Raw genomic sequence first — 27497 nt, forward strand, 5'->3', positions numbered from 1 at the left:
CACAGAAACTCTCTAGCTAACCACACACTAAGAGGGCCAGACTCTGCACCTGGATGTCACTGATGAGAAGGCAGATGTTATGAACAAAACTTTTATTTACATACTGTATCTAGAAGCAGATACATAAATTTTTATACAATTGATTTCCAAAAAAATGTGCAAGAAATTACTATAATTCACTTACAAACCAAAACACATATTAAATTGGTGGACTTTGGATAGTTCATTCTGTGGTGTTCTCAATACAAACAGTATACACCTGATTTGAAACATACAAAGTGTAAACTACAGCAATCTAGATTGCAGGTTTTAATTTCATGGCACATTAACTATGAGACTTCCTTACCCCACCATGACAATATACTGTTAGGAAACTCTAAGATCCCATCTCATCCTTGCTGGTTGGAGAACTTGCATCACCTTTCAAAAACAAATTCATTATTTGCCTTGTTACATCATGCCTGATCAATAAAAAGGATATGATAAAAACTTTACAGGACTAAAACAGTATTAAAAGAAAGCAATTTTTATTATCAATGTACCAATAACGTTAGAATTTTAGTTATTTGTGGAACTGGTTACTGTTCCTCATTATTCAACAAAACTGTCTATTGCTGGTAGTGTTATTTCATTTTCTAATGAACACTTCATATTCAATGAAAGACATTCAGATATAAATCAAAATGTTATTTTGATTCATTTTAAGTTTCTTTCACATACAATATGAAATGTGCATTAGAGTTGGCATTTCTGAAAGCAGTTAGAGATGCTTACCACTAGGAAAGAAACTGAATAAACCTGTAAGATTTCAATAACTTTCATCTTCAGTAATACTGGCTCAGAAACTATGATGAATACTGTTTTACTTCCTTAATGCTAACAAGTTAGCCTTTTTGGTACATCATTTTATTCAACAGCAAAACTGTTGCCTTATGTGACTGGTTTCCTTAAAATCATTTTTTCAGTTTTGTGGTTATTTATGTGACCTTCTAAAATTTCAGAGTATTGCACCATGTAGAAAGAGAAGTCTTCCTTGGAGAAAGCAAGGCAATTTTTCAAGTACTTTCTATAGCTCCCTTATTTATAAAAATGTGTTACATGTGTTAGGAAGCCCCAAATTAACCCTCAAGCCTCCAGCATTTTTGGTGGTGGAGTATTTGAGTATTTAAAAAAAAAAAAAAAAAAAACCTGATTCATTGTCACAGATGGTTTTCCTGCTTGCTTTTGTCTTACCTTAATGTAGGAATTCTAAATGTGAAGACTTAAGAAGAATGGTTTGTAGCAACAATCACAAACCCTGTATGGGTCTGAGCTCGGGCCTCTGCATGAGCTTTATGGTTGTGTAACTGATGTTTTTGTCAGACCCCTAACAATGGGGGTTGCAGGTGTCACTGAATCTCTTGCCTACACTTGGGACCCTTTTCCTTCATCCAGCCTTGATATGAGGGTTTGTTTCTAGTCTTAATGGAATTTGTTATGCTAGGTTCTGTTAATATCCCTGGGAGGCCTGCTCTTTGTTTTTGTTGTTGTTGTTGGTGGTGGGGTTTGTTTTTTGTTTTGAAGGGAAATGGAGAAGTGGATCTAGAAGACAGGGGAAGCTGGGAGGGAGCACTAGGAGGAGGAAAGGTAAGAAAAACTGTGGTCTGGATGTAATGCATGCAAAAAATGAAAAGTAACAAAAATAATTCACACACACACACACACACACACACACACACACACACAGAATGGCTTAGAGGTTGTGTTTGTATCATCTAAGTTCAAAAAAGCCAGAAAGTTAACCAACTTCAATCTAGGCTAAGATACAAGACAGAGACTTAATCAAATCTCTTTTCAATTTTACTAGACAGTGTCATACAAAAGTCAATATTTCCCACTTCTGTTAGATGGATGTCTTGGCTACAAAAACACAAAAATACTGACAATATACCTTTCTGTTTGTTAATCTGATTTCTCAATAAATGCTTCAATTTTTATTCATAAACTATCAGAATCTAATGATTTCAAATTGAATAACACTGGTCATATTAAGCATGAAAATGGAGGCTCATCAAGGGCTGTTTTCATAATAAAGATTTGTCCTACAAAGTCACACAAAATTGATTATTAGAAAGATTTAGATAAAGATAAGAATAATCTTGACATTTAATGGGTAGATCTTAAGCACCCGGTACCAAGAGAAAGAACGGGAAACAAGTGATGTTCATTTGAAACATGTTTGGGATAGTCCTGAGACTTCTATAAGCCATAATCTCAAGGACATGTGCACGTTTTTGGAACATGAAGCCATCTTGACATTCATTATTAATAGAGTGACTATGTGACAACACCTGCCATCTAATGTAGATGTGGGGACTGTCAACTTGCCCTAGCTATAGCTTCAGTTGTTTAAAAATAAAGTTTTACAAAAAAATAGTTAAGTGTCTTGCATTACTTTGCTTACAAGCCTACAATTCTCCAACCGTTCTTAATCTAATAGAGAATGCTTGTACTATACAGTATACTCCATCCATCATATTAGGTGAAACACATCAGAAAATGAATTTAACATTCCATCAAAAGTAAGTGTCTTGCTCCTTATAAGTCAAGATACCACAACTCTTTAACATGTTGGCACTGAGCCTTTCCTGCAATATCTCAATTTTGACCCTAGAAAAATAGAGAAAAATGTAAAGCTATAGATATGTTTAAATGACAAAGTCAGCAAGTTTGACGTAAGACCTTTATCATTCTGATTTTTTTTAAAAGGATGTATAGCTGGAAATATTTTCTGAATGGGAAAATCTTTAAATACTATCGCTTAATAGTTTTAATAACACTGTTGCAGAACTTTGAACTCAATCAACAGTCTATGTTCCAAAATAACTTTTAAAACCTGGGCACATCATTCTCTAACACAATGATAAGAAAGTAGAGATGCCAAACTACTTAAGAATTAACTAAATTAAAATAAACAAAAATGCTATCTTCAATGGGTAGTCACAAGCAGGAAATTATTTCTGGTATCTGATATGGTTTTACAATTTTTCTCACACAATGTATCACAATTTCTAATTATTTAACTGATGTCATTCAGGGTTGTTGGTTTAGGAGAATGGTTAAACCCAGCACACTGTAAAGATTATACAGAAGAAAGTCAAGACAACTTTAAAATAACCTTTCTATTCAAATCAGTTTACAACTTTATATAAACTTTAATGTAAGAAAATACAACTCATTTATGAAACTTGTTTTGTCAAGTTTATGGAAGCAAGTATCTATTAAAGAAATTATAGAGAAAACATTTAACTGAAAAAAATCTCTCTCTCTCCCTCTCTCTCTCTCACACACACATACATACATACACACACACACACACACACACCTCACAAGAAACCAGGGTTATCTTACTTTTGTAACAGTTGTTTGGGCTTTACAGAGCTTTAAGTTACGCCAATTTGTACCCGAGATCAATGACAGAAAAGGCAACAATTTCTAAATTGGGTATATATTTGTTTACAATTTTTAATGTAAGGCAATTTATCAAAAGAGACAAACCACAAGATGAAAATGAAGGCAACAGAAAAATTCAACTTCTCACAACCAAAACAATTATCACATCCTTAAAATATAATTTAGAAAAGTGTTGTAAAAGATGTTGCAAATCTGAATTCCATTTATCAACATTGTATTAATTTATAATTCTGGACAAATCATTTTTAAAGTGTGAGACTTAAAAAAATCACTTTTCAGTGTATATGTAAATGTTTATCCCACATGTTTATTCAACTGGGTCATTTAACGTCATAGCAATTTGTATTTCTTAAAATTTCATTCAACTTTACTTAGGGTTGAATACACATGAAATGTGCTTTAATGCATAAGAATCACAGTGGATAGCAGCAAAGGACTGGGGAGGGGCATTAAGGAGAATCTGGTCATTCACATTGTGATTATTCTGCACATTAAGGAAAGGTAACTCACACTTCTAGACCCTCAAGACATCCATCCCTTTCCAAGAACCAAAATAAACTCAGGACACCTTGCAGACACTTCCCCACCCCTGAACAAATCGATGACTCTCACACATAAAAACTAAAAGTTATGGCAGCAAAGACTTCAATGGCGATGTAAGTCTGTAAACTGTACTCAAGTCTTGTTTCTCAACCCCAAAGTGCAAGAAAGAGGGCTCCCAATCTCTCAGTAGTGCTTCTCCTGCAAATAATCCTTCATTTTGTTTGGCAAAGGCAGTTTCTGAATTAAGTCTATTCTGGTGTACTGTCGTATAACAAAGCGGCACAGATACTGCAGAGAGCGCACCTGCATGAACCGTGACACTGGATTGGTCAGTCTGACTGGGTAAGTTGCTGATCCAGGTAACCGAGACCTTGAATAACAAAATGCTCCATTTTCAGAGTCCCTGATTGAATGCTCGATTAAGTCAACTATAGATGTATGCCCTTCCACATCTGGCTGTTCATAAAAGCTGAACCTACCATTTGAGTGCTCAATTCTAGTGTGAAGTGTTTTACCATGGGAGCGAAAGCTCAAGCTTAAAAGGTAACGGTCATCAGAACTATCCCGAACAAGAAAAGAACCATCTGGCACATTTGCCAACTTCCCCTCTGCCTCCCAACGTGTGATGGGGCCCCAGTACCACCCCTGTTTTGCAAGCTTCTTCAGCTCCTCCGTAAGACTTGTAACAACCATGGGGCCACTACTTTGCACCGAGTCATAAACTCTAGCAACCCCAGGTGCAGAGTTGGGATCGAAATTCAAATGACAGCGAACACTTTCGGCCATGTGCAAGTCTGGGCCTGAGAGGCCGCTGAAGTTCCTTTGGATTGGGTTATTCTGCATTGGAGGTAGCAACGGTGAGAGGGGAGGGGCATCATCATGACCTCCTCTAGGGCTCTGCAACATGACTCCTGTGGTGCCAATCAGTAAGTTGTTCACCGATGAATCCACAAGGATCTCTGGGCCTACAACCAGGTCCTGGTCCACGTGACTGTCGTCTTCGGAAAAGGTTCCACTCGCCCCTGGCAGGGGCACGGCTGACACCTCCATGGGAGAAGACGTATCCAGGCAGCAGCTGCGCGGCCCTTCTAGTGGGCACATCCCGTCGTCTAAAGGCACGGTGTACTGAAGGTAGTCCTGAGACATGAGTCCGATTACTACAGGCACGTGCTCCTCCAGGTGGAGGCTCAGCTCCCCGGGCGAGCTGGGGCTGCAGCGGGACTCAGGGCGCGGCTCTGGCTGCAGGTCTCGCAGCTCCCTGGGCTGCAGTAGCTCTCTGGGTTGCAGGTCACGCAGCTCCTTAGGCTGCAGCTCCCGAAGCTCCTTGCGCACACCGTTGACTGGTCCTGGGCTGGCAGCATGCACCAGTGCCTTCACTCGCATCTCCATCTTGATGCATGTCTCCTCCGAGCTGGTGGGACGCAGCGGCCAGGGTGTGGGGCTATAATGGTGGCTTCGCAGTGATGTGGAACGGATGGGCCTTGGAGCACGCACATCCTTGAGGCCACCAGGAGCTGAAGCTGAGGAGAAGGCATCCTCATCTGTGGGCGCAGTGCCACCCTTGCCCTTGGTCTTCTGCTTGGCGGATAACCGCCTCTTCAAAGTGCCCATCAGGCTCTCGCTTTTGGACCTGTTCTTCCCTTTCTCGTCCTCACTGCCAATGTCGCAGCTGGCCATGTCTTTGCCATAGCAGCTCCCGAATAAAGAGTCATCTTTTACGAAGTCACCAGCAAGGGACTGGGGCTGAACCACCATGAACTCAGTTTCGTCTTTGCTTTTACTCAGATTGAAAGATTTCCTGAAGGTCTTCAGACTGATTTTCTTCATTGTGACAAAAGTTAACTAATCCAAAAGGGTCAATTTGCTTCTAAAGCAGCTATCCCCAAACATCGGGAGGGGCTGTGATGCCTCATGGGTGAACTCTGCCCGGTTTCATTTAACCTCTGAAGCTATTTTCTGGGGGAAAAGGTTAAAAAAAAAAAAAGCCATTAAACATTTTAGTTTTCAAATAAAATAGTAGAAATTTAAATTTTTAGCTTCAAAACAAAAGCACCCAATTCTATTCTTAGGAACTTTACCTAAAGATTAGGATAACTGCCTGCTATATACTGGGCATGGAGCAAACACTGGGTCCTTTATTTACCCCTTGTTTTTTGTTTTGTGTTTAGGCCAGAACTAAGTCTTTTCTACTGACCAGGTCTAACTAAGTAGCCCCCTCATCACTGCCCATGCACCAGGCTGAAGAGCAAAACATAATGAAGGCACCAAGATGTCCTGGAAGAACAGGAAAGCACACACCAAACACATACATGTGTATTATGAGGCAGTTTATGGCCCATCACAGGTGCACTGTGACCCAAACTAGAAAAACGCACCAGAAAACTTACACCTTTCCACCTGCAGCTTAGAGCAACTCAGTTAATCAGCAGAAGACACAGCTCTAGCTCACTGTTTGCTTACTAACCCTATTCCACACATGGCAACCTGCAATAACATGAAAGCTAGTAAGTTATGATCTTGAATGCTTGTAAGCCAGAAGAGACAGGTATGAATGGTAAATTATAATACAAACCTGTCTGAAACACACTGGTAAAAAGGTGGGAGTTGAGGGAAAAAAGAATATGTCAAGTGTGCAATGTTAACCACAGATACAGGTGGTTGTTGTATAGACAGAATCTGCAAACATCATGCTCACTGAAACCACTCAGACCAGACAACCTATCAAGAACAGCTACATTAGTTCCACAAAAAGCAGCAGCAGTTTTAACATCCTCGCTGTCAGACACTGTTTCTGAAAGACACTGTAAAAATAGAATACTAATAAATATTTGGAGCACCAGCCACTTAAAACATGAAGCTACGCACTGAGTGAACTCACAAAGTGCCTGGTCTTGTCCCAGACAGCAGACTCAGTAGCTGACTGTGAAACTGTGTTTTCACTAACCCTGAGATTTCACTAGTCTTGCTCGCCACTGTCACATATCTACACCACAGATGAGAAAAACACTGCTAATGAATACGCAACTCAATTCTAATGTTAAGGGGGCAAGATCCAATTCTAGACATTAGAAAGTAGCTCAATCAAGATCAATCAAGATCAATCAAGATCCAATTCTAGACATTAGAAAGTAGCTCAACCAAACCATATGTTTTAGATCTCTTTCCTCCATCTTCTAGGCAGAGATTACTCTAAAATTTTTTAAAGAGTATCTATTTTCCTGTTTGCACTTCCAAAAATATATGCCATCTTTTTATAGGATTACCATCTGTCCTGTGCCCAATAAGTATTCTGAATCAATCTTGCCATTTTTCTAATTGCAAAGTTTTAAGTTTACACATACACTTGAAAAATTTGTATAATGGTTCAAGGGAAAAGGTTCTAGATATTTATTTAAAAAAATAAAAATAATAAAGAAAAAAAGAAAACCTCTACAGGGCCAGTGAGGTGGCCCAGCAGGTACTTGCTACTAAACCTGATAACCTGAGTTCAAGCCCTAGATCCCAATTGGAGGTAAAACTCCAAGTTATCCTCTGATCAACATACAAACAACAGTAGTGAATCACACACACACACACACACACACACACACACACACACACACACACACAAAGAGAGAGAACATGAAAAACTGTTTAAACAAAAAGAATTCTCTACAGAAAGTAGCATCTACTTGTTCCTTTACCACTTTTTTTTAGACAAGGTCTCAGGTAAACCAGCTGTCCTTAAACTCACTATACAGGCCAACAATAAATCTGATCTCAATGAGCCTCCTGCCTCTACTTCCCATGCGCTGAGGTTACAGGTGTGGACGACCACTCTGGGTAGCCTTCCCACCTCTTTCTAAAGGAAGAGTTCCGGGTAGCCATGTGTATCATTTATTTTTAACACTTAATACAAAAACTAAAAAGACAAGCCAAACAATGATTTAAAGTAGCAAGCACAGTAGCTGTTACCCTCATTTTACCAAATGGACCCTAGGCCTCAGAAAATAAAATCTATCCACTGAAGCTAAATCACCTGCTCTTGGGAACAACAGGTTTTGCCATTGTGCCACAAGGCCTGCCTACAGGTCTAGTCCTTGTATCAATACTCCTAACACTTTCCACCATCTGTGTTTTTATTCTCTTAAAAGATCTTGAAAAATGCTGTTTGGGAATCACAAAATGATTTAATTACGTGTTTTGTGACTACTGAAATTTATCCTATTAGAAACTAAAACCAAGTTTTAAAATACTTACCTGTTTATTTAAAAACATTAATATGCTTATTATGCATTAACATAAATCAGTTTCCTGAAAAAAAAATAACTACACTTTCTAAATGCTAAAAACAGAGTGAGAGAGAAAAGTAGCAGCATTTCTTATTACGGAGAATCTTATGTTGACAGAAAACATAGCTGAGCTCACTTCTGCCTCTGCATATCATCTTTCAATATGTTCTTTATCCAGGGGTAAGGAAAAATCCAATGAACAGAGACAGTGGGAAAAGAAGATATTTTGCTTAATACCCTTTATATACTTGTGCATAGTTTTCTTTGATAATGAAGCAGTGGTTGTTTGTGTTTGTGTACATGTGGATGTATTCCTCCATCAACCTCTGCAGCTAATTCTTCTTCCTATACTAAATTTCCTTAGTTTTGAGACAGAGTTTCTCACTGAACCTGAAGCTCAATGTTACAATGAGCCCTGGGGATGTCTGTTCTGGCCCCCAGAACTCAGATTACAGGAGGCGAGTCGCAATACCCATCTTTTCACATGGGTTCTAGGGATCCAAACTCTGGTTCTCATATTTGTACAGCAAGTACTTGATCCACTGAGCAATCCCTCCAGCCCTACATGATAAATTCTTAAAAGTTAAGCAGCACTGGAAAGCTGAAAAATCTGAAACTGTATCAACATTGTTGCTTTTACTCTATTTCACAAAAAATTAGCTGTATCTTGCATTTAAAACAATGTTCATACACAATTTTGTAATATTGTGCTTCAGTCAATCATACAACAGCGAAAAAAGGGGGTTTAAGCTTTTGGGTTTTGGGTTTTAAATTACATTTGTGCATATCACCATTGATTCTACTAGACATCCTTAGGTAGGACTTTTGGTTTAGTTAGGGCAACTGTGAGAGACATAAAAATTTAAAATTATAACCTTTATTTGAAGATTTAAACTGGGTTATCAGCAATAAGACTATCCACTGGTTTTATGGAAGAAGCTCACTCTAATCATTCATGAAAAAAAAATCTAAAACTTAAGTTGAAGAACCATAATGCTTGTGTTCCTTTAGGTAAAAATGGTGTTTCATGGGGGATTGGGGTGGGGTGGGGAGCCAGGTTAACCAGAATCAAATCAATTCTTCCTTTTCAAAATTCCCTTGCTTCATCCTGTGCAATGAGATGTTTGCCTAGCATACACAAAGCACTGGGTTCAATCCCTAGCTGTATATAAGTCAGGTATGATCTGCAAGCCTGTGATCCCATCACTTTAGGGGAGTGGGATTCAAGAGAATCAGGAATTCAAGGCCAACCTTAGCTACACAGAGAGTTCAGAATTCTAGAGACCTGACTGTCCCCCAAAGACACTAACTATGGAGAGGCTTAAATGGGTTGATCCATTTGTCAAAACTCTATTAACTGTGCACTAAAAAATGTTATTTCATTGGAGGTGAATTATACCTCATTCTAAAAACTCATTAAACAGGAAATTCAAATCAAGATAATATATTTCTAAGACCCATAGAGTAGGTAACAAAAACTCCATTACCAGACATGGGAAACCACCTTTCAAACTGGAACTGCCCTGAAACTCTCCTCGCTGAGGACTATACAAAGGTGCTAAAGGAGAAAAGCAATTTAAGACCCACCTAGGGGAGGTCTAGAAACCACAACAATGATTAGCATAGCAAAATAAACAAAGGGGTGCAATAGGGCTGGAGAGATGGCTCAGTGGTTAAGAGCACTTGACTATTCTTCCAGTAGTTCCGAGTTCAATTCCCAGCAACTACATGATGGCTCACAAAAGGGTACAATAGGGGGCAACCAATAACCACCTCATTTAACTAAAGCCTATTCAACAGGAGGGAATTCATCCCTGGTACTGAAAACCTAGGCAACTACAATTGGTTGGGGAGGTCACTGACCTCCAAAAGAACCTACTATTCCTAAACTAGTATTTTTCCCAACCATATTTTAAATATCTAGTCTTATGTTCACAAGTAAGCTCTTATCCCTTATCTGAGAAGCTACATTTTGCAACAGAAACCATCACAGAAATCTGCTGATGGCCATAGTGCAGATAAAACTGGCCCTGGAGTGCCCACCCCCAATCAATATATCTATAATACAACTACACCTAAGGCTCAGGGAACATTGCAGAAGAAGGGGCAGAAAAACTGAAATAGTTAAAGACCCAGGAACATTGGCTACTAGATGGTATCTTCTATCACAGGAGCCATACCCATGAGACCTTAAAACTATGGTCACCTAAAAAAAAATCTGTACAATGACAATACCAGTGACACTTGAAGTGGACAGGGGAAATCTCATAAAATCCCATCTCTAAATAAGAGCTACTACAGGCAACCAATTTCAAGTTGTCAGCCCTACACATATTCAAATGAGCAACACTTAAAGGACAGCAAGATATTTATAAGTCTATGCACATATGCATGTGTAACAATAATTGAAGAGGTCATGCATTTGAGAGGGGGTGCAGTGGACATGGGGAAAAGAAGAAAGGGTAGGCGTGGGAACTATGTAAATATAATCCTCATGGATGAAATTCTTAAAATGGTAAAACATAATGTAAACGTATTAAAATGTAAATGTAAATGTAAAAAGAAAGGATCTTCAGGTCAGAAAGATGGTTTGCCAGTAGAATGCGTCTCTTGAAGATTCAGTTCCTGGTACCCACATTGGATGTCTCACAATCACCAGTAACTAGTTTAAGAGGATCTGACCCTCATCTGGCCTCTGCTGCACATATGTGGTGCACACATCTACATCCAGGCATACACACACCGTACAGTTCACCCTGGAATTTGGGGAAGCTTTATAAGGTTATTTAAAAACATTTATTAAGGGGGTTGGGGATTTAGCTCAGTGGTAGAGCGCTTGCCTAGGAAGCGCAAGGCCCTGGGTTCAGTCCCCAGCTCCGAAAGAAAGGAAAAACAAAACAAAACAAAACAAAACAAAACAAAAACATTTATTAAATTCACCTATGCATTAACCAAATAGACATACAATTAGTAATTTGTCTTTTGGATATGTTCTTTTGCCAAAGTTATAAAGACAACAATGTTCTTTCTACCATTGTTTTAAACAAACCTGTTGCTTACATTGCTTATAGTGGTAAAGACTACTGAAATATTGACAGAGTGACAGAAGGACTAAGTCTTCTGAATAGTTTCATCAGTTCTTATAATCTTAGAACTCTAAGTTCTAAGCATGATGAAGCTTTTTAAGTTTAATGAAGCAGTTTTTTCACTATAGAACTAGACTGAGTTTATGCATATCCCAGCTCTATTTAGCAATTATATGATCTTAGATATAACTAAATCTACCACTCATGTAACTTATGGAGTCAGATGTCCCTAAAGCAATGTCTTACATACTTAGGCTAAATAGTTGCAGCTAATAGTAAATTGCAACATTTTCATTAAGTAAAACAAAGCACAAACACCTTAGGACACTTGCCAAAAATCACATAGCTAATTCTAAAGTCGACTTAATCACAATACACACCTTTATATTACATAATTCTTCTTAGAAAAAACATAGCTTTAACCTAAGTTGTAGAAAACAACACACATATACACACATATCAAATATCTATAGACTACTAGTTTAATATATAAAGAAAGAAGTCCAGGAAAACATTATGAGAAAAAGAAAGGTATAAGACAAAATGCAAAGATGATCCTGTCTCTGTGTGTGTTTATATCTAAGCCAATACATTAAACATCTCAGGTAATAAATAAATACCAATTGTTACACATCAAAAGACCAGGAAAAAGGTGCAGAAGCCCAATTTTCTTATTTAGGACTTTCTGTAACAATTGAGCAGGTTTAACTTAGCACTGAACAACCACTCCATGCCATCTCACCTGCCAAAGTTGAATAGTGTAATACTAGGCAAGGCTCTGCCAAAGGTACTCCTCTCGAATCCTCCCCAGCCATGTCAAAGTCTTCCTAGTTTTAAATATTACAATGCAGATAGACTTTTCATGTCTGACCTCATGCTATATACCCAACACTGACTTCAGCTTTTTGCTTTCCAGTTCAATTCTAATTTATCTATTGTGGTGAGTCTGTTCCCTGTGGCCACTAGAAACCTATTCCTCACCCAGCTAAATCCCTGGCACCTGAATTCATCCAAACAGAGGTTTCTATCATTCATAGGATTCTGACAAGTTTCCTTAATTTATACACATTTCTTTGCCTCTGCAACTTCTCTTATTATTGTAAGCTATACCTTTGTCAAGTCATTGACAAAACACTGTGCTTTCCAGAAAAGTCTGAAGACTTAGCTACAAGCAGTGGTTAGAAATACAGAATGAAGGACAAAAGCTGTACTCTCCAGGCCTTCGGGTTCCACAGGGCATTAAGATGTCAGAAATCATGTACAGTAGAAAAGCACTTAGGATTTTGCACTTTCAGTGGCTCAGGAGGGAGCTGGTTCTAAAAACCCATTCTCACTTGCTGATGCAAAGCTGATGGATACAGCTGTGGAGGTCAGAATGCACCAAAAAGTACATTTCCCTTCCTGTCCTTCACAAGACCTTACAGAAAAACAAAGTAAGTTTAATAATGTCTCCAAAATCCACAAGAAGTCCTCTGAGTAACATGGAACCACTGAAAGTTTGGTGTATGCCTTAGAAACTACCACTTTTTGTTGGCATGAAGCAGGCAATTCACAGCAAGATGAAGAACACAGATAAGCCATTCTGCCTGAGTCATTTCACAGGACCGTTTATTTCCTAATGCTCTGGATGCCCATGAAATGTTTCCTCACTCAGAAATACAGGCAAAAACAGCATATGCATAGATGTACCTGTAACATGATGTAATGAGGAGGCCTGTAGGTCCTTTCCCCCCCAGAGTAACTAAAGCTGAGCTTATCTGTCACACAGCACTAAAACACATGCTCACGAACACTACTGAACTCTGGAGAAGGCAATCTGGGCAGGAGATGGCAAGACTGAGAAGAACAAAGAAGGAAGGACTTGTCAGAGAGGAAGGCAGAGGTATAAAGAAGACCAGCTTCAGACAGGAACAAAGGAGACCAGAAGGGAGTAGGATCATACATTCAAACGCTGAAGGACATTCTGCTACCAAGAATTCTACAGCCAAATCCATGTAGGGTAAATCAGGGAAAAGAAGTGATGACTGACGCTGCAGGCCCAAACTATTGTGTGGGTAGGGCCTACCTCTGAGTAAGTAGTCCTCATTTATATAGAAAGTATGCAGAGCAGACCAGTAAGCATCCTTCCTACATTGTTTCTGCTACAGTCTTCATTTTCCTGTCTTTTTTTTTTTTGATATTTTATTTATTTACATTTCAAATGTTATCCCTTTTCCCAGCTTCCCCTCTGAAATCTCCCTATCTCATCCCCTTCCCTCTGCTTCTATAAGGGTGCTCCCCCACCCACCCACCTTCACCTAACCACCCTGGCATTCCCTATACTAGGGCACCAAGCCTTCACAGGACCAAGGGGCTCTGCTCCCACTGATGCCAGATAAGGCCATGCTCTGCTACATATGCAGCTGGAACCATGGGTCCCTTCCTGTCTTGAGTTCCTATCTTGGCTTCTCTCAATGGATTGTCAGCCAGAATATGTAAGCCAAATAAACCCTTTCTTCTCAAAACTGCTTTTGGCCATAATGTTTCATAACTGTATAGCCATGCTGTCTATAAGATTCTTCTAACATGTAATGATGCATGTCACTTAAAGAACAGAATAAAGAATACACCAAGAAAGTAACCACTAAAAATCTGAAACAAACAGAAATCTGACATTTTGACAATTCTGCACCTAACCTGGTATGATGAGTTGTAATCAAATGCAAGAGTTGACAGAAATAAAAACTCACTCATATGCTAAGGGAACACAAAACAGAAGAGCTGTGTGTTCAGGTGTAGCTTCTTTCCTAGGACATCTTATAACATACAATCAAATATTCAAACTCAGAAAAGAACCCAAAATCAGAAACACTTTTTCTCTCAAGTATTTTGGGCAACCAACACTCAGCCTAGGACTTAAACACTAATAATAGCTTTGTGTGTTGTTTTTAAGTTTTCATTCTTAGGACAGACAAAAACAAGACTCAGCAGTGTTTAAAAGAGTAACATTATACAGGATATGTTCTTTGACCATAATGAAGCTAAATGATATACATACAACTGAGACAAATCTGGAAAACCACCAAATATAAGAAAATTAAACAAAATACTTCTAAATAATCTATAGGCTAGAAATAATAAGCTTAAAACATATTCTAATCAGAACAAAAAATAAAACATAAAGTGGTACAGTTTATAAATAGGCATTGTAGCAATCATGTAAGCCTATCACTTGAATCTGAGGCTAGTATGGACTGCACACAGGAAACTCTTGAGAATGTAGAACTTAAATCAAGCCAACTCTAAGAAATAGTAAATAAAATAAAAACTAAACCCAGAGAATATGAACACATGCATGTGAATGACTGAGTAGAAACGGATAAGATAAATAGCAGGAAATCTCTAACCAATTCTTTTAGATGATAGAGAAGAAATAATACCAAAGCCAAACACAAGAGACCAGAAAGTGTATCCCACGGGCTTCCAAAAAGCCTTAACCTAGTATTAGCAAACTTGACAACACAAAGAAATCACTATGATCAGGTTCTAGTACTGATTTTGTTCATATTTGTGTGGGGCTTGTAGTTCTGTCAGTACTGTGTGTATATTTGTGTAAGTCAATGGATAACCTGCAGGAGTGTTCTCTCTTCTACTTTTCGGATTTTGGGTAAAGAATTTGGTCATCATCCCTGGTGGTCCTACTGAGCTATCTCATGACCCACAAACAAGTTTCTTTAATAGCAGTGATCAATTAATATAAAGAGGAATCACTCAGGACAATTTAACTAACTCTATTCCATTATAAAAAAAGAACTATGACACACTGTAGATGTCTAGAAATTTCTCCATATCCAGCCCTACAGATTGCCTTGTTTCCTGCTTTCTTCTAGTGCATTTTCCCTTGCTACATAATGCTTGTGTCTTTGTTTTTGATTCTGTCCCTTTTGTGCTTTTATTATTTGAGCCTTTTACTTTTTTCAAGAAATTACACTGAAATACAGTTTTGCCTGTATTTTCTACAAAAAGTTTTGCCATTTATATTGAAGTTCTTGGTTAGCCTAGTACTGATTTATGTGAGGGTAGGGATTAATTTTTCCACTTAGATAACTAATTGGCTCAATATTCACAGAAAATATTGACTCCTACAAATAACAAGGCTTCTTGAATTATGATAAAAACAACTGAGTCTTAAAAATCAAACACATCCTAATTTCCAACAGTGTGAGCAGTGGAACAAATGCTGGCAAAGCTACATGTGGACCATGGAGAGCCACTGAAATCCGTGTTTACACAGTTATAAATAGCAAGGAGGCACCCATAGTGTTCATTTGTTAAGTGCAAAACACAGGAAATAAAATTATATGTAAAGTGTGGTCTCAATTATGTAGCAAGAGTAAGGAGGAAAGTGCACAGAAAAGGACCCTGTTGGAGGAAAGAATTCTTTAGATATGTTAGTTTATATGAACTTGGAATGTTTAAGAGAAAATTCTGTGAGGTTATTTGTTTTTCTGAAAATACATTTTACTTGGGAATTGCCACATAAATCCACCAATTTCGAGCAAAGCAGAAGGCTTCTTCTACAAGTCAATTATTTCACAAACTAACAAAAAATTTCACAAACAAAAAAAGGCAATGGATAAGACTGTTATTTTGCTTTAGTATAACCTAGATAACTTCTTCTTCCTTTTTATGTTATAAAATCTGACATAAAGTTTTATACTGATATGCATCATGGTCTACTGGTCTTATGTGTTCAAATTTTAAATGACAACTATGACAAAATCTACCTTCAATAGCACACCTCCTTCCCTTTTTGGTTTACAGTCCACAGCTAACCAATGCAGACACCCCTTGCAGACACTGCATTTAGATCCCTCCCTCCACCTTCAGACCCAGGCACTGGTTATGTCTTTGCCTAAGCCACAGCTGCACTCACAGCTGATCATGGCTGGAAACGGCCACTCAGATGGTTCTCCTTCAGTTCTCAAGGCAGTATGTGAGGTTGATCAATGATATCTAGAAATCAACTCTCTGGTTCATTCTCTCTTGTTGCTGCTCACATCAAATACTCCATCTTCAATCTCAGCTGATGGCTCAGCCTCTAATTTCAGAGAAAATAAATCATCAAAGGAAAACTGTGTAGCCAGAAATAAAGCTCTGCTGTGGAAAGTCTCCCCAACAAAGTCCTAGGTTCAAGCCCCAGCATCAAAAACGAAGGCAAAGAGAAAAGTGTGCATTCTACTATCTTGTCAATCCAATTAACAATGTTTGTTCCACATCTCTCCTCAGCTCCTTTCTAAAGGCACCACGACCTTGTCTGCACACTCCATTTCCTAACAACTCCCCCTCTATTGGATCATTCCTCAAATATACACCCCACTTTCTCCACAGCCCTGGCTCCACCTCTGCTCCCCGTGTAGCAGCACTCCCTAGAGACCTTCATGTTTTCCAACTCACTTCCAAACTTGCTTTACCTGCAAGCTCCCACTTCCACGTACAGCTACTTCACTTACCTCATTCTTACAAGGGCTCAGATCAACACATTCAGAATCACCCTTGGCTCCTTTCTTGATCTGAAGCCTCATGAATGTCATGAAAGTCTAATCACAGCTATATATATATATATATATATATATATATATATATATATATATATATATCAACATATATATTCATAATTTAATTATTTTGCCAACAGATTCTAGTTTCAATCTCTTGTAGTACTGTAATAGCATCTTAGAGATAATTTTATTGCGTTTTCCTTTGTCGTATACTCTGATATAAAGCACTGGTACCCAGGAAGACAAGGCAGTTGCTGACAGTGGTGTCTGCTTCTATTCTAGTAACAAAGTCCTTCACTTTGTACTGTAGGCTTTCATATCTCTTACAGCAGGCCAGCTTCACAATGTCTGGCATGTACATGCAAATAAAAATAACTAAAGTGTACAAAATAAAACTTCTTTGTCTTCTTTTAGGGCCTGTAAATAATCAAAATAAAACTTTTAACAAATAATATGGAGTATTTTCAGGACTACAAAAGTGGATTTGAAAAAGATAACCTTAAAACATGGGCATAAAATTGCCATAAAAATGACAATTTATAATTACAGCAAAAGCCTTAGTAAATTTTAAGTATGTTTACTCACAGGCTTCTGACACTAACATATGGGGAAGCAACAACCCAAGTTTGCAGAGGTTTAAACTGACTGACCTTCCTTCCTGAGTTCCACATGAACAAAGAGCCTCAATCTCTAAAGCACGCTGGGAGACTTGTATGTTTAACCTGTAGAGCAAGTTTTACATGAACTTTCCTAAGAATCTGATTATAACCTCATTTACTTCATTCCTGTTATATTACAGAGGGAAAAATGTTCATAATTTCAATCACATACAAAAAGTTAATGCAGCTAGCTTTTAATGAGATGCTCACTTTTCCTTAATATTTTATTCATTTAACAAGTTGCACTTTAAAAAGTAGTAGATATTGCACATCTTTAATTTCAGTGGCAGAATCAAGCAGATCACTATGCCTTAAAGGGCAACCTGCTCCACATACTGAGTTCCAGGCCACCAAGCTACAGGTGGTACGCAATCTATCAGCTCAGTGTTCTCTAGTGTGTATGCACATTACATCTATTATACCCATTTTACACCTAAGTTGGCACTTGTTAATTGAAAGCATCATGATTAGTATCATAGGAAATGTCTGGTCTCTGTTTTGTTGCTGATACAGCTAAACCCTACAGTTTCCTGAGTGATGAAAATATCTTCCTAGATCTGACAAATAATTCTTCATCACAGCAGAGTTGTGACTTAGACTACACTACAGAGTGGGAACTTTTGGCCCTACTCCCACATCAGAAGGGAAGGGAAGAGTTAGAAGATTGAGAAGGGCTATGATCAGGATGTAAAGGGAATAAAAACTTAGTCAATAAAGAAAAAGAGCAAGAGATTGATCAGGTGCTAAAAACACTCTTAATAGATCACCAGTTTCTGCACACAGAGGTACTGGGGGAGCAGGGCATGCTAACGGGGCATAGGAGCTGTAAATCATACCCAACACCACATCCCATGCAGCTTTTCTATTCACCTTTTCCTGGTATGTAATCCTTACAATAAACCAATCAACTAAGTATTTTACTGAGTTCTACAGATTATCTAATCAGAAGAGGTCATTATGAGAACCTCTGACTTATGGTGAATCAGCAAGAGGGCATCTGTATGAAGAAGTCTGTGGACTGTTGTACCTGAGAGGTCTGTGCTACTCTGAACAGTGGCATAGTGGAAGACACCAGTTTTTATGTTGGAGAATTAGTGTACTAAAAATACATGGTAACAAACATACCCACTCCTTCATTCTGTATCCAGGTCATCTATAAAATAACTATTGAGCATTTCAACAAACTCCTTCCTTAAAAATAAACCAGTGGCACAAGGGCAACACTGATAAAGGAAATCTTGGGCATGTTCCCACATAGCCACTTTGTTGACTAAGTCACAATTATACTTGACTTTTTGAAAAGATCTATTGTAATATTTAGTGATAAGTTATATAATATTATAAACGCTGTCTGTGTTGTAAATGTAATTGTTTTAATAGAATTCATGGATACATCGACATAACTGACAGTTGAAAATTAAAAGAAACTAACAGTTTGATAAATGTCAACAGAATGGTTTCAGCTGAAATATTATACATTCTCCAAAATGCTCATCACTTGCACTGCCTATGAAATAAGTGTATCCTTTCTGGTTAAGATATCAAGTAGGTTAAGTTCTTGATGAGTTTTAAACAAATTGAACAATTACATAAAACTCAAAGAAGATCTACATTTTTACTCTGGGTAGAATACAACAGAATGATGCTATCACGTGATTTCTCTAAGAACATGCTCATGTATAAAAATCTCTTTGATGCACTGAACTACTATAGTAAGAAAGCTTAACTCAGATTCTGACAGACAACACAAACATACAAATAATGACTAAAGAGTAACAAAGTTTCTTTGATTGTTCTCAGAGTCTGTAGGTCATAACACAGAAGTTCCAATCCCAAAAGAAATTATTATTCAATGCTTTTGCATAAAAAACACACTAGCTTTCTTAATCTCTGCTGTAAGTTATGAGCTTATGGTAAAAAACAATTGCATTTTCAAAATTACACTTGAATTAAGAATTTCACTCTATCATCTGTGAATGGTGGGAAAACATAAAAGGGCCAATCTTGTTAATCCAAAATTTCAGGATCTCCATGACATAGGGCAATAAGAGGATAACAGGGAAGTCTCAGTCAGGATCCAATATTAATGGTGTCACAGAAACCAGAGATCTCAAACCAGACCAATGACTCATTACAATGAACATTTGCAAGTGAAGATATATAGACAGAGAAATATACTGTGGGACAACTGTGACACACTACAGCTTCTACAATGAACTTTCTATGCTTTTGCGTGTGTGTTTTATTTTGGGGGGAAAGTTACAAGGGTAAAGGGCAGATATGATGGGACCTGGAGATAAGTGGGAAAAACTTTAAAAAAGTAAGATTTTAGAATAACAAATATGAGATATAAAAAGTAATTCACACAAGACTTACTATCAAACGTACAAAGAGGTAGGGTAAACTTTATCCATCAAATCTCCGAGAATAATAATTAAGCAATGCAGCCCTGTTAACCAAAAACTATTAACAATCTCACAAAAAGACTAATTGTTTTGTAAACTAATCTAGCTAAAATAAAATTATCCATCATGGGCTAGTGAGTTGGCTCTACAAGCAGGTAAAGGGTATTGATACTGCCACACTTGATGATCTGAGTTCAATCCCAGAACCTAAATAGTGAAAGGAGAAAAACAACTCCTATAAGTTACTGTCTGATCTCCACACATGCACACAAACCTACCTCCCCAAAATAAATAAATGTAAATAATATGATATAACTTAAAGCTATTCATATTGTCTACTGTAGATCATCTGGCTTTGGGCTGGAGATATAGCCCAAAGTGCTTACTTGTCTTATATGGAAAACTAAGGCCTGAGATTGAGCTCTAACACAAGAAAAAAAAAGAGGGGTGGGGAAGACAAGCCAGCTAATTGCTGGTTTTTCTGAAGGCCTAATTAACCATAAAGTTCTTGAGCAGGGTATGTAGTACAGGCCTACAATCCTATCACTTGAGAGGTTGAGGCATAAGAATGAGGAGCTACAGAGGGTCTTAAACTAGACAACACAGTGAGCTCCAGCTTTGGCAACACAGCAAAATTGTCTCAAAAAACAAACAGCAACAAAAACCCATCATGACCAAGAAAGAGCATACAAGTTAATTGCTACCTGTCTTAGCTGGGGTCTCTAGTGCTTTAAGACACCATGACTAAAACCAATTTGGAGAGGCAAAGGGTTACCTGGCTTACACATTGTGATCACAGTCCATCGGAGTCAGGTCAGGAACTCAAGGCAGGAACCTGAAAACAGGAACTGGAGCAAAAGTCATGAAAGAATACTGCTTACTAGCTTGCTCCCTATGGCGTGTTCAGCCTACTTTCTTCTATCAACCAGGATCACCTGCCCAGAAGTGTCACTGTTCCCACATCAATCATTAATCAAGAAAATGTACTATAGACTTACCTACAGACAAATCTTATGGAGGCATTTTCTCAATTTAGAGTTCCTCTTCCCAAATAACTGTAGCTTATGTCCAGTTGACAAAAATCTGACCAGCATGCTACCATTTCCCCAGACAAAATGAAAACCTGAAAGCAAAAGAAAAGTATGACAACTGGGAACAGTTACAAGGCTCAGGCTAGCCTTAGCTGCGGCACCCGCAGTAGCTCAGTGAAAGTGCGCCTGTGCCAAGGCCTACTTCCTAGATCCAGCACTGAAAAAATAACCACAAGTCAAGCCTCCTAGAATGGAGGACAAGAAGACACACCCCTGAGAAAGATCACAACTCTGAAATAAGTCCAGGCAGTGCAGGAAGGTTAGATAACCAGAATCCATTAAAGATTTAAATACAACAAAAACAACCCCCCCCCCAGACTGCCATGAAAAACTGAGAAAATAAAAAATAATTAATAAACAAATCAATCCAGGACTTCCTACTGCAAAAAAAGAAAAATCAAAACAACAACAAGAACAACAAAACTTCAGAGAAGTCAAAACAAAAAATGAGAGGGAAGAAATTACAAATGAAGGCTTAAGCTCTTTCCTAGAAAGCATAAGTTTAAAAATCAATGAAATTATACATTTTAAGAATAAAAGAATAATAATGATACAAACCATTATGAGGTTTTAGTATAAGCAGATATAACAAAAACTACAAAAAAATTCTAGGAAGAAACAACTGCTGTAAACCAGAGTTAGCTGGCCCAAGTTCTTTACAGTGAAAGGCATATGATGATGGGGAATGCTTTCAAACCTCCAACTTTGTCACCCCAAAAGTTCAAAGGCTCTTTCTCCTTGAGTCTTCCACAGTCCCTGGCATTCTTGCACAACCATATGCTGAACTCTGGACCTGCCATCCTCTCCACTTGCCCGAGGTAGGACAGCAATTACAGAAGAGCAGACGGATCCAAAGAAGTCACAAGGACCCATCCCTCCAAAAACTAGAAAAGCAAAAGCCAAGTTTCATCCTTTATAGCACAGTGAGATTTTAGGGTTAATTCATCAGTGCCACATAACATATTTCTCCTGAGTAAATAGTACCTAAAATTCTATACACAACCAGACCATAAACCAAATACTTAGAGCAACATTTTCTGAGACAAAAGTACCAAATAGAAAGGCACCACCTCGCCCCTTTTAAGGAAGTCTCTACAAGTGTGAGTTTCAGCAACTCAAGAAGGAAAACAAGGAATTCCCCTTGGGAAAAACTTCTAGACTTACAGGCTCTTTCTGTCTCTGCTTCTATATCTCTCCTAGCAAACCAAGACAACTGTTCATGAAGACAGAAATACAAATGCCTAAATCCCAGGGTTAAATTAAACTGCTGGCATCAATGGCAATAAGAGCTGTGTGTACCAGATTCCAAGCTGAAATCCTCTAGAGAAGTGGCATGCAACTAAGCTAACTTCATAAACACTCCAGTCTGAACTTATTCCTTTACTGATTCATTCATTCATCTGTAGAATGAGGAAGTCTGACTATTGAACTCTCTCTAGTCTGAAATTATAACAATTTTATAGATGTATAAAAGCATAAAAATACAATTATTTCCTATTTGCCAGTCTGTGATATTTGGTAATAATATTCCCTAAATGTGTTTTTTCCATTAAAAGAGAAGCCAACAGACAAATGACTTATTGAAGAAGGTAATATTTCAATTAAGAACAAAGCTTGCCAGGCATGATGGTATATGCCTTCAATCCGAGCACTTGGAAAGCAAGGGCAGGTGAATCTCTGAGTTTGAGGCCAGTGTGGTCTACAAAGTGAGTTCTAGGACAAGTTACACAAAGAAACCCTATCTGGAAAAAATAAAACAAAACAAAAACCAAAACAAACAAAAGAACCAAAGCTAAACGTTTAGAATAATACATTACAAATATCAAAATTTACACAAAGAAAGTAATACACAAGCACAGTAGTACACCCACCAATGAGAACTCATCTTAATCTAAGTGTACTAACCCTGTTGCTTTAACCATTTGTTTCACTGCTGACACCATGGTCAAATAAGATCTACAGCAAAGAGCTCTCTAAGGCACTTAGTAAACCAAGCTTATCTGTGTAATTATATAGATCAAACTAAATGATTAAGTTTTTGATGAAAATCTTTTATCTAATAGGGGCCACACATACTTCTGCGTTTGTTAAGGAGATAGTTTAAGCACAAGTTCACACATTAAATACAATCTCATGCTGTCATTAAACTTCTGTATAAATCTCCAAGATGCACAATGTGACCACTTCAGGATGGCACTGACACCCTTGAGGTCTACTGATGATATTACAGCTTGCCACTGAGGTCTTCAGTGACATCTCATAGTCCATCATCTCTTTCCTTTCTTCTCTAATGCCCAAAAGCTGGCTGTGGGGAAATGGGACAATCATTAGAACTGTCTCAAAACAGTTTCAATAATTTTAAGATAATACTTTAGTGTGGTAGCAATAAAGAGGAGTAAAACTGCTTATACCACACATCAAGAAACTGCAGAGAAGACTCACCACAGTCAAGCTCCACTAGCATCTACGCTGACCTACGAACCACCCCCCACAGACAGACAGACAGACAGACAGACACACACACACACACATACACACACACCCTACAAGCTTACATACTACCAGTTACCCATGCTCAGCTGCTTTCCCCTACCATGTTCATGTCCTTTGACTCTGTGTCTTACACCCTTTTCCCATACTGGACATTTTTAACTAGAAAGTCTGCATCATACAGAGACATTGCTGGTTCTTCACCATATTACTTTTTACCAGCCAGAAAACATTTTAAACTAATTACTATTATTTGCTATATTCTAAACACCAACCCAGTACACGTGTTGTTTCAATTTTTCACCTCAGCTCTCAGAAACTAATGCTTTACAGTTAAAACAAATAAGTTTTTTAAAAAGTGATTACATAAAATCAAAGTGCTGAAATTCAATCTAGATTTGTATCCCCGTGAGAGACTGCTGCAATCAGTCTTCTAAGCGTCTGGTGTGTCTAATTCCAAATTCCAAATTGTTCTTTTTTTCCTTGTTGATACTCTGTTTAAAACTGAGGCTATCAAGAGGTTCTGGATAACTGAGGCTTGACTTTACTAAGCTGTGTAAAGAATCAGCAAGGAAATATGCTTAGGAATAACTGTTTTCCATACTGACAAATAACTACACTTACAAAGGTGATGCAGATCTGCCCATCTGTGCCATAACCCGGTTTGGTTTATGAGTCAACTCATACACATTATGTCTCCACAGAGAAACAGCTCTCTTTGTAAAGTCATATTTGGGCCATGTGAATACAAGACTTCTGATTTTACTAATGTTATGATTTATTCATCTGAGCAAATCAGCTTGAACAAGGATGAATTACATACAATACCAAAGGCTACCTAATGTCTACTCAGTGAGCCTCTTTCTTTAATGTGATGAGAACTACATACACTTTCTGCACAGCAGGTCCCTGCACAGTGTGCAAGTTCCACAGGATATGTTGAAGACACAAAAGGGAAAGTGGCCAAGTTCCATAGAATGTGTTAGGGGACATGATAGGAAAAGAGACCATCTCAGGCACACTACCTTCCTGGAACCTATATGAAAACAGACCGGAAAGAAGAGCATAAAATAATTAGCAAGGTCTAAAGGAAACATGCCAATTTGTTACTTTAAGGGGCATAAGGTTCTCAGAGGAGTACACTAGCAGTAAGGTCTGAAAATAAACCTCTCATACAAGTAGCCACTGGTGGACACTGAGAGTTAACAGAACCACTGTATCAAGACTGAGTGTTGTAAATGCTGCTGAATAGAAGGGCCAGGGTATAACCATGGTATCAGACAAGGTGCAAACCTACATAGAAATCCTGTAGCCCAATTAAGAGTTTGGATTCACTTCAAATAAAATATATACTTGCTAAAACTGTGAGATAATTTAGATCTATTTAAGGAAGACTCAAGAGCTCCAAAGCCTGTTCAAGGTCACAGTATGCTAGTAAATGACCACCCCAAACACATGTCACATCTTGTGAGCAGTATGAAAACTGAAATCTTAAATATGGTCACTCAGAGTTCAACAAGATAGCCATTTAGGAAAGCCAGACTGATTCCTCATGGAAATAATAATTTCACAAAAGTACATATGTTCTACAAACATGAGTGTCACGTGTATAACTGCAAGAAATCAGAAGAGAAGCCACACATTCACATCGGTTGTACACATGTATGCATCATCCTGTTCCTTCCGAACACATATTCTTAATATTGACAGCAACCCCCAAGAAACTCAGAAATGGACATAAAGGATTTATTTCCTGTCAGTGTATCTCATGACTTTAAATAAGATCACAATTACCTCTATAAGCAAAATAAAAGATTCTCTTGGTAACACAAGGTTTCCTGAAACTGTTCACAGTGGCGAAAATCTGCAGGGTTTTCTCTAAGGAGTGAAGTTATACAAGGTTACAAAAGCACTTGGTTTCTGTTCTCTGAAAAGACAGCTCTTAAAAACAAGGCTTCTCCATTCTAAAGCAGACTGAAGAACATGAGAAGGTAAACTACTTGGAATCCAGTTGGTATAGCAGCGTTTTTCCACACCACACCCTGGGCTTCGGCTGGCACCCAAATCCCTGCCTTGCCACTCCCTGCAGGTGTCCTAACAAGGGAGGACACTCAGATGACTCCCTGAGGGAGACAGTGTTTTAGTTCCACAGTCAGAAGAGAAAGGAGCAGGGTCAGGGACCTGAATTCAGAGGAGTCTTAAAAAAGTCTTGGCTTTAAAGAGATGCTAAATGGAGCCCAAGAAAAGCTAGAAGTTCAGGTAAATAAGTTGGCAGATCCTGACTCTGTCCAGCCCTGGATAATAAACTCTCATAAGATCGCTTATGAAGCCCACTGTTCAGAAGCCAAGCCCTCAAAGAAACAAGGATTAGGGAGAGTGGCGGAACCAAGAGGTTAAGGTGACCTACTTTCTTAGGGCAGGGATGGATCCTAAACCTTTTTTCCACATCCACACATGCAGCACTGGAGAGAAATCACAGCAGAAGAAAGACACAGATACATGCTACCCTGACTGTATTTTATCCCTGAAACCTGTAAGCAATAGCACTGGTGTTTTTTCACTCCCTTCAAAACACTGAGATTCTAAGTGAAAACTCATTCATTCAAGTAAACTACGTGGATTCCACTCTGTGGGAATTGGTGGGTTAAAAGTAAACAATGAAGTAAACTGCTACCTACAATGGCTGATAATTCACCTTTGCATAGGCAGGGGGTCTACCTTTGTCTGATTACAAGTTTATCTTTATTCCAAGGGACACTATAAATTAAAACTGTATTTGGGAAGTCTCTCGTGTGTTAATTCATATTATAATTGTAATCAGTATACTGCAAGGTACTCGAGCACAGCAGCATGTTGCCTCTGTGAGACCTTCAAGAATTCAACATTATTTCCCTACCGGAAGCCAAGAGTTCCACCTCGGACTCGCCGGCCTCTAATTACAAAAAGTGGGGATGAGAACCCCAAACCACGTTCTGACTACACACTAAGTTGGTACACACAACTCTTCCAAGTTTGGGGCCAGGCCCTGCTGTGGGAAACACCAACAGTGCCACTCAGAGCCACAATGATGTGTACCTGAAGTTGCCAACTCCGGGAGCAAAAGAGGGCCTGTGCGAGATCAGGGCAGTTTAAATGCCTCGGCCCTCTTCCCGCGACCCTTCCGCGGCACGTCGCGCGCGGCCATCCGGTCCCGGCCCCACTCGGCACCTCATCCCCTGGACGCCACCCCCGGCCCGGACGACCGCGCTGATTCCGTGGTCCCGCTCCGGGAGCCCCGACTGGCCTGGCCCGCAGGCCCCGCCGCCCAGGCCTCGCGGAGCCCCGGCCTCGCAGAGCCGCGGGCCCCGGGCAACAAAGGCGGCGGCGGGCCGGGCGTGGAGCCTAGGGTCGGGGCGCCGGCCTGGGCCTCCCCCTCACCTTCCTACTCTGGGCCACACGCGACCCCGCGCCTCCCCCTTGCCACCCCGCTCACCCAGCAGCCGCCGGCTCCGCTTCCTCCCCGCGGCGGCGCGACTGCCGCGGTCCGCCCTCCTCCCAACGCCGCTCCTCCTTCCTCCTCTTCCTCCTCCCCGAAGGGAGGGCGCGCGGCCGCGGCCCAGGCGGGAGCGGAGCCACCGCGCAGGAGCCCGGGCCGCCCGCGCCCTCCGCACAGCCCGGTAGGCGGGGCGTCGCGTGGGGCGGAGCCCGGGAGGGCGGGGCCGCGGTCGGGGGTGCGAGCGGCTCCGCCCCTTTCCCCCTGCGGACTCTTCAGCAGCTGCAGCCAGGGCATCAGAGTCTCTGGGTTCCTCCTGCTCCTCTCTCTGCCAACTGAGCTACAAGTGGGAAGCCTTCCCACACCTTCTCTGGCTTGGTCTTAAGAAAACTTGTCTTAGCCCTTCTTTCAAGTCTTCTAGCCTTCAGTGGAACTCCTGCAATTAATAGGTGTGTTTGTGTGTGTGTGTGTGTGTGTGTGTGTGTTT

The 27497-nt window shown here is 39.4% G+C and overlaps 1 protein-coding gene across 1 annotated transcript; it reads right to left on the reverse strand.

The window, feature by feature from the left end:
* Positions 1 to 3158: 3158 nt before the first annotated feature.
* Socs6 (suppressor of cytokine signaling 6) lies at positions 3159 to 21081 on the reverse strand. The gene is given in 2 exon segments (NM_001271149.3): positions 3159 to 5952; positions 20956 to 21081. A coding segment is annotated over 1 exon segment (1644 nt). The 5' UTR covers positions 5824 to 5952; positions 20956 to 21081; the 3' UTR covers positions 3159 to 4179.
* Positions 21082 to 27497: the final 6416 nt, after the last annotated feature.

The sequence above is a fragment of the Rattus norvegicus genome, chromosome 18 (genome assembly GCF_021556685.1).
Source record: "Rattus norvegicus strain SHRSP/BbbUtx chromosome 18, alternate assembly SHRSP_T2T, whole genome shotgun sequence".
NCBI classification, from domain to species: Eukaryota; Metazoa; Chordata; class Mammalia; order Rodentia; family Muridae; genus Rattus; species Rattus norvegicus.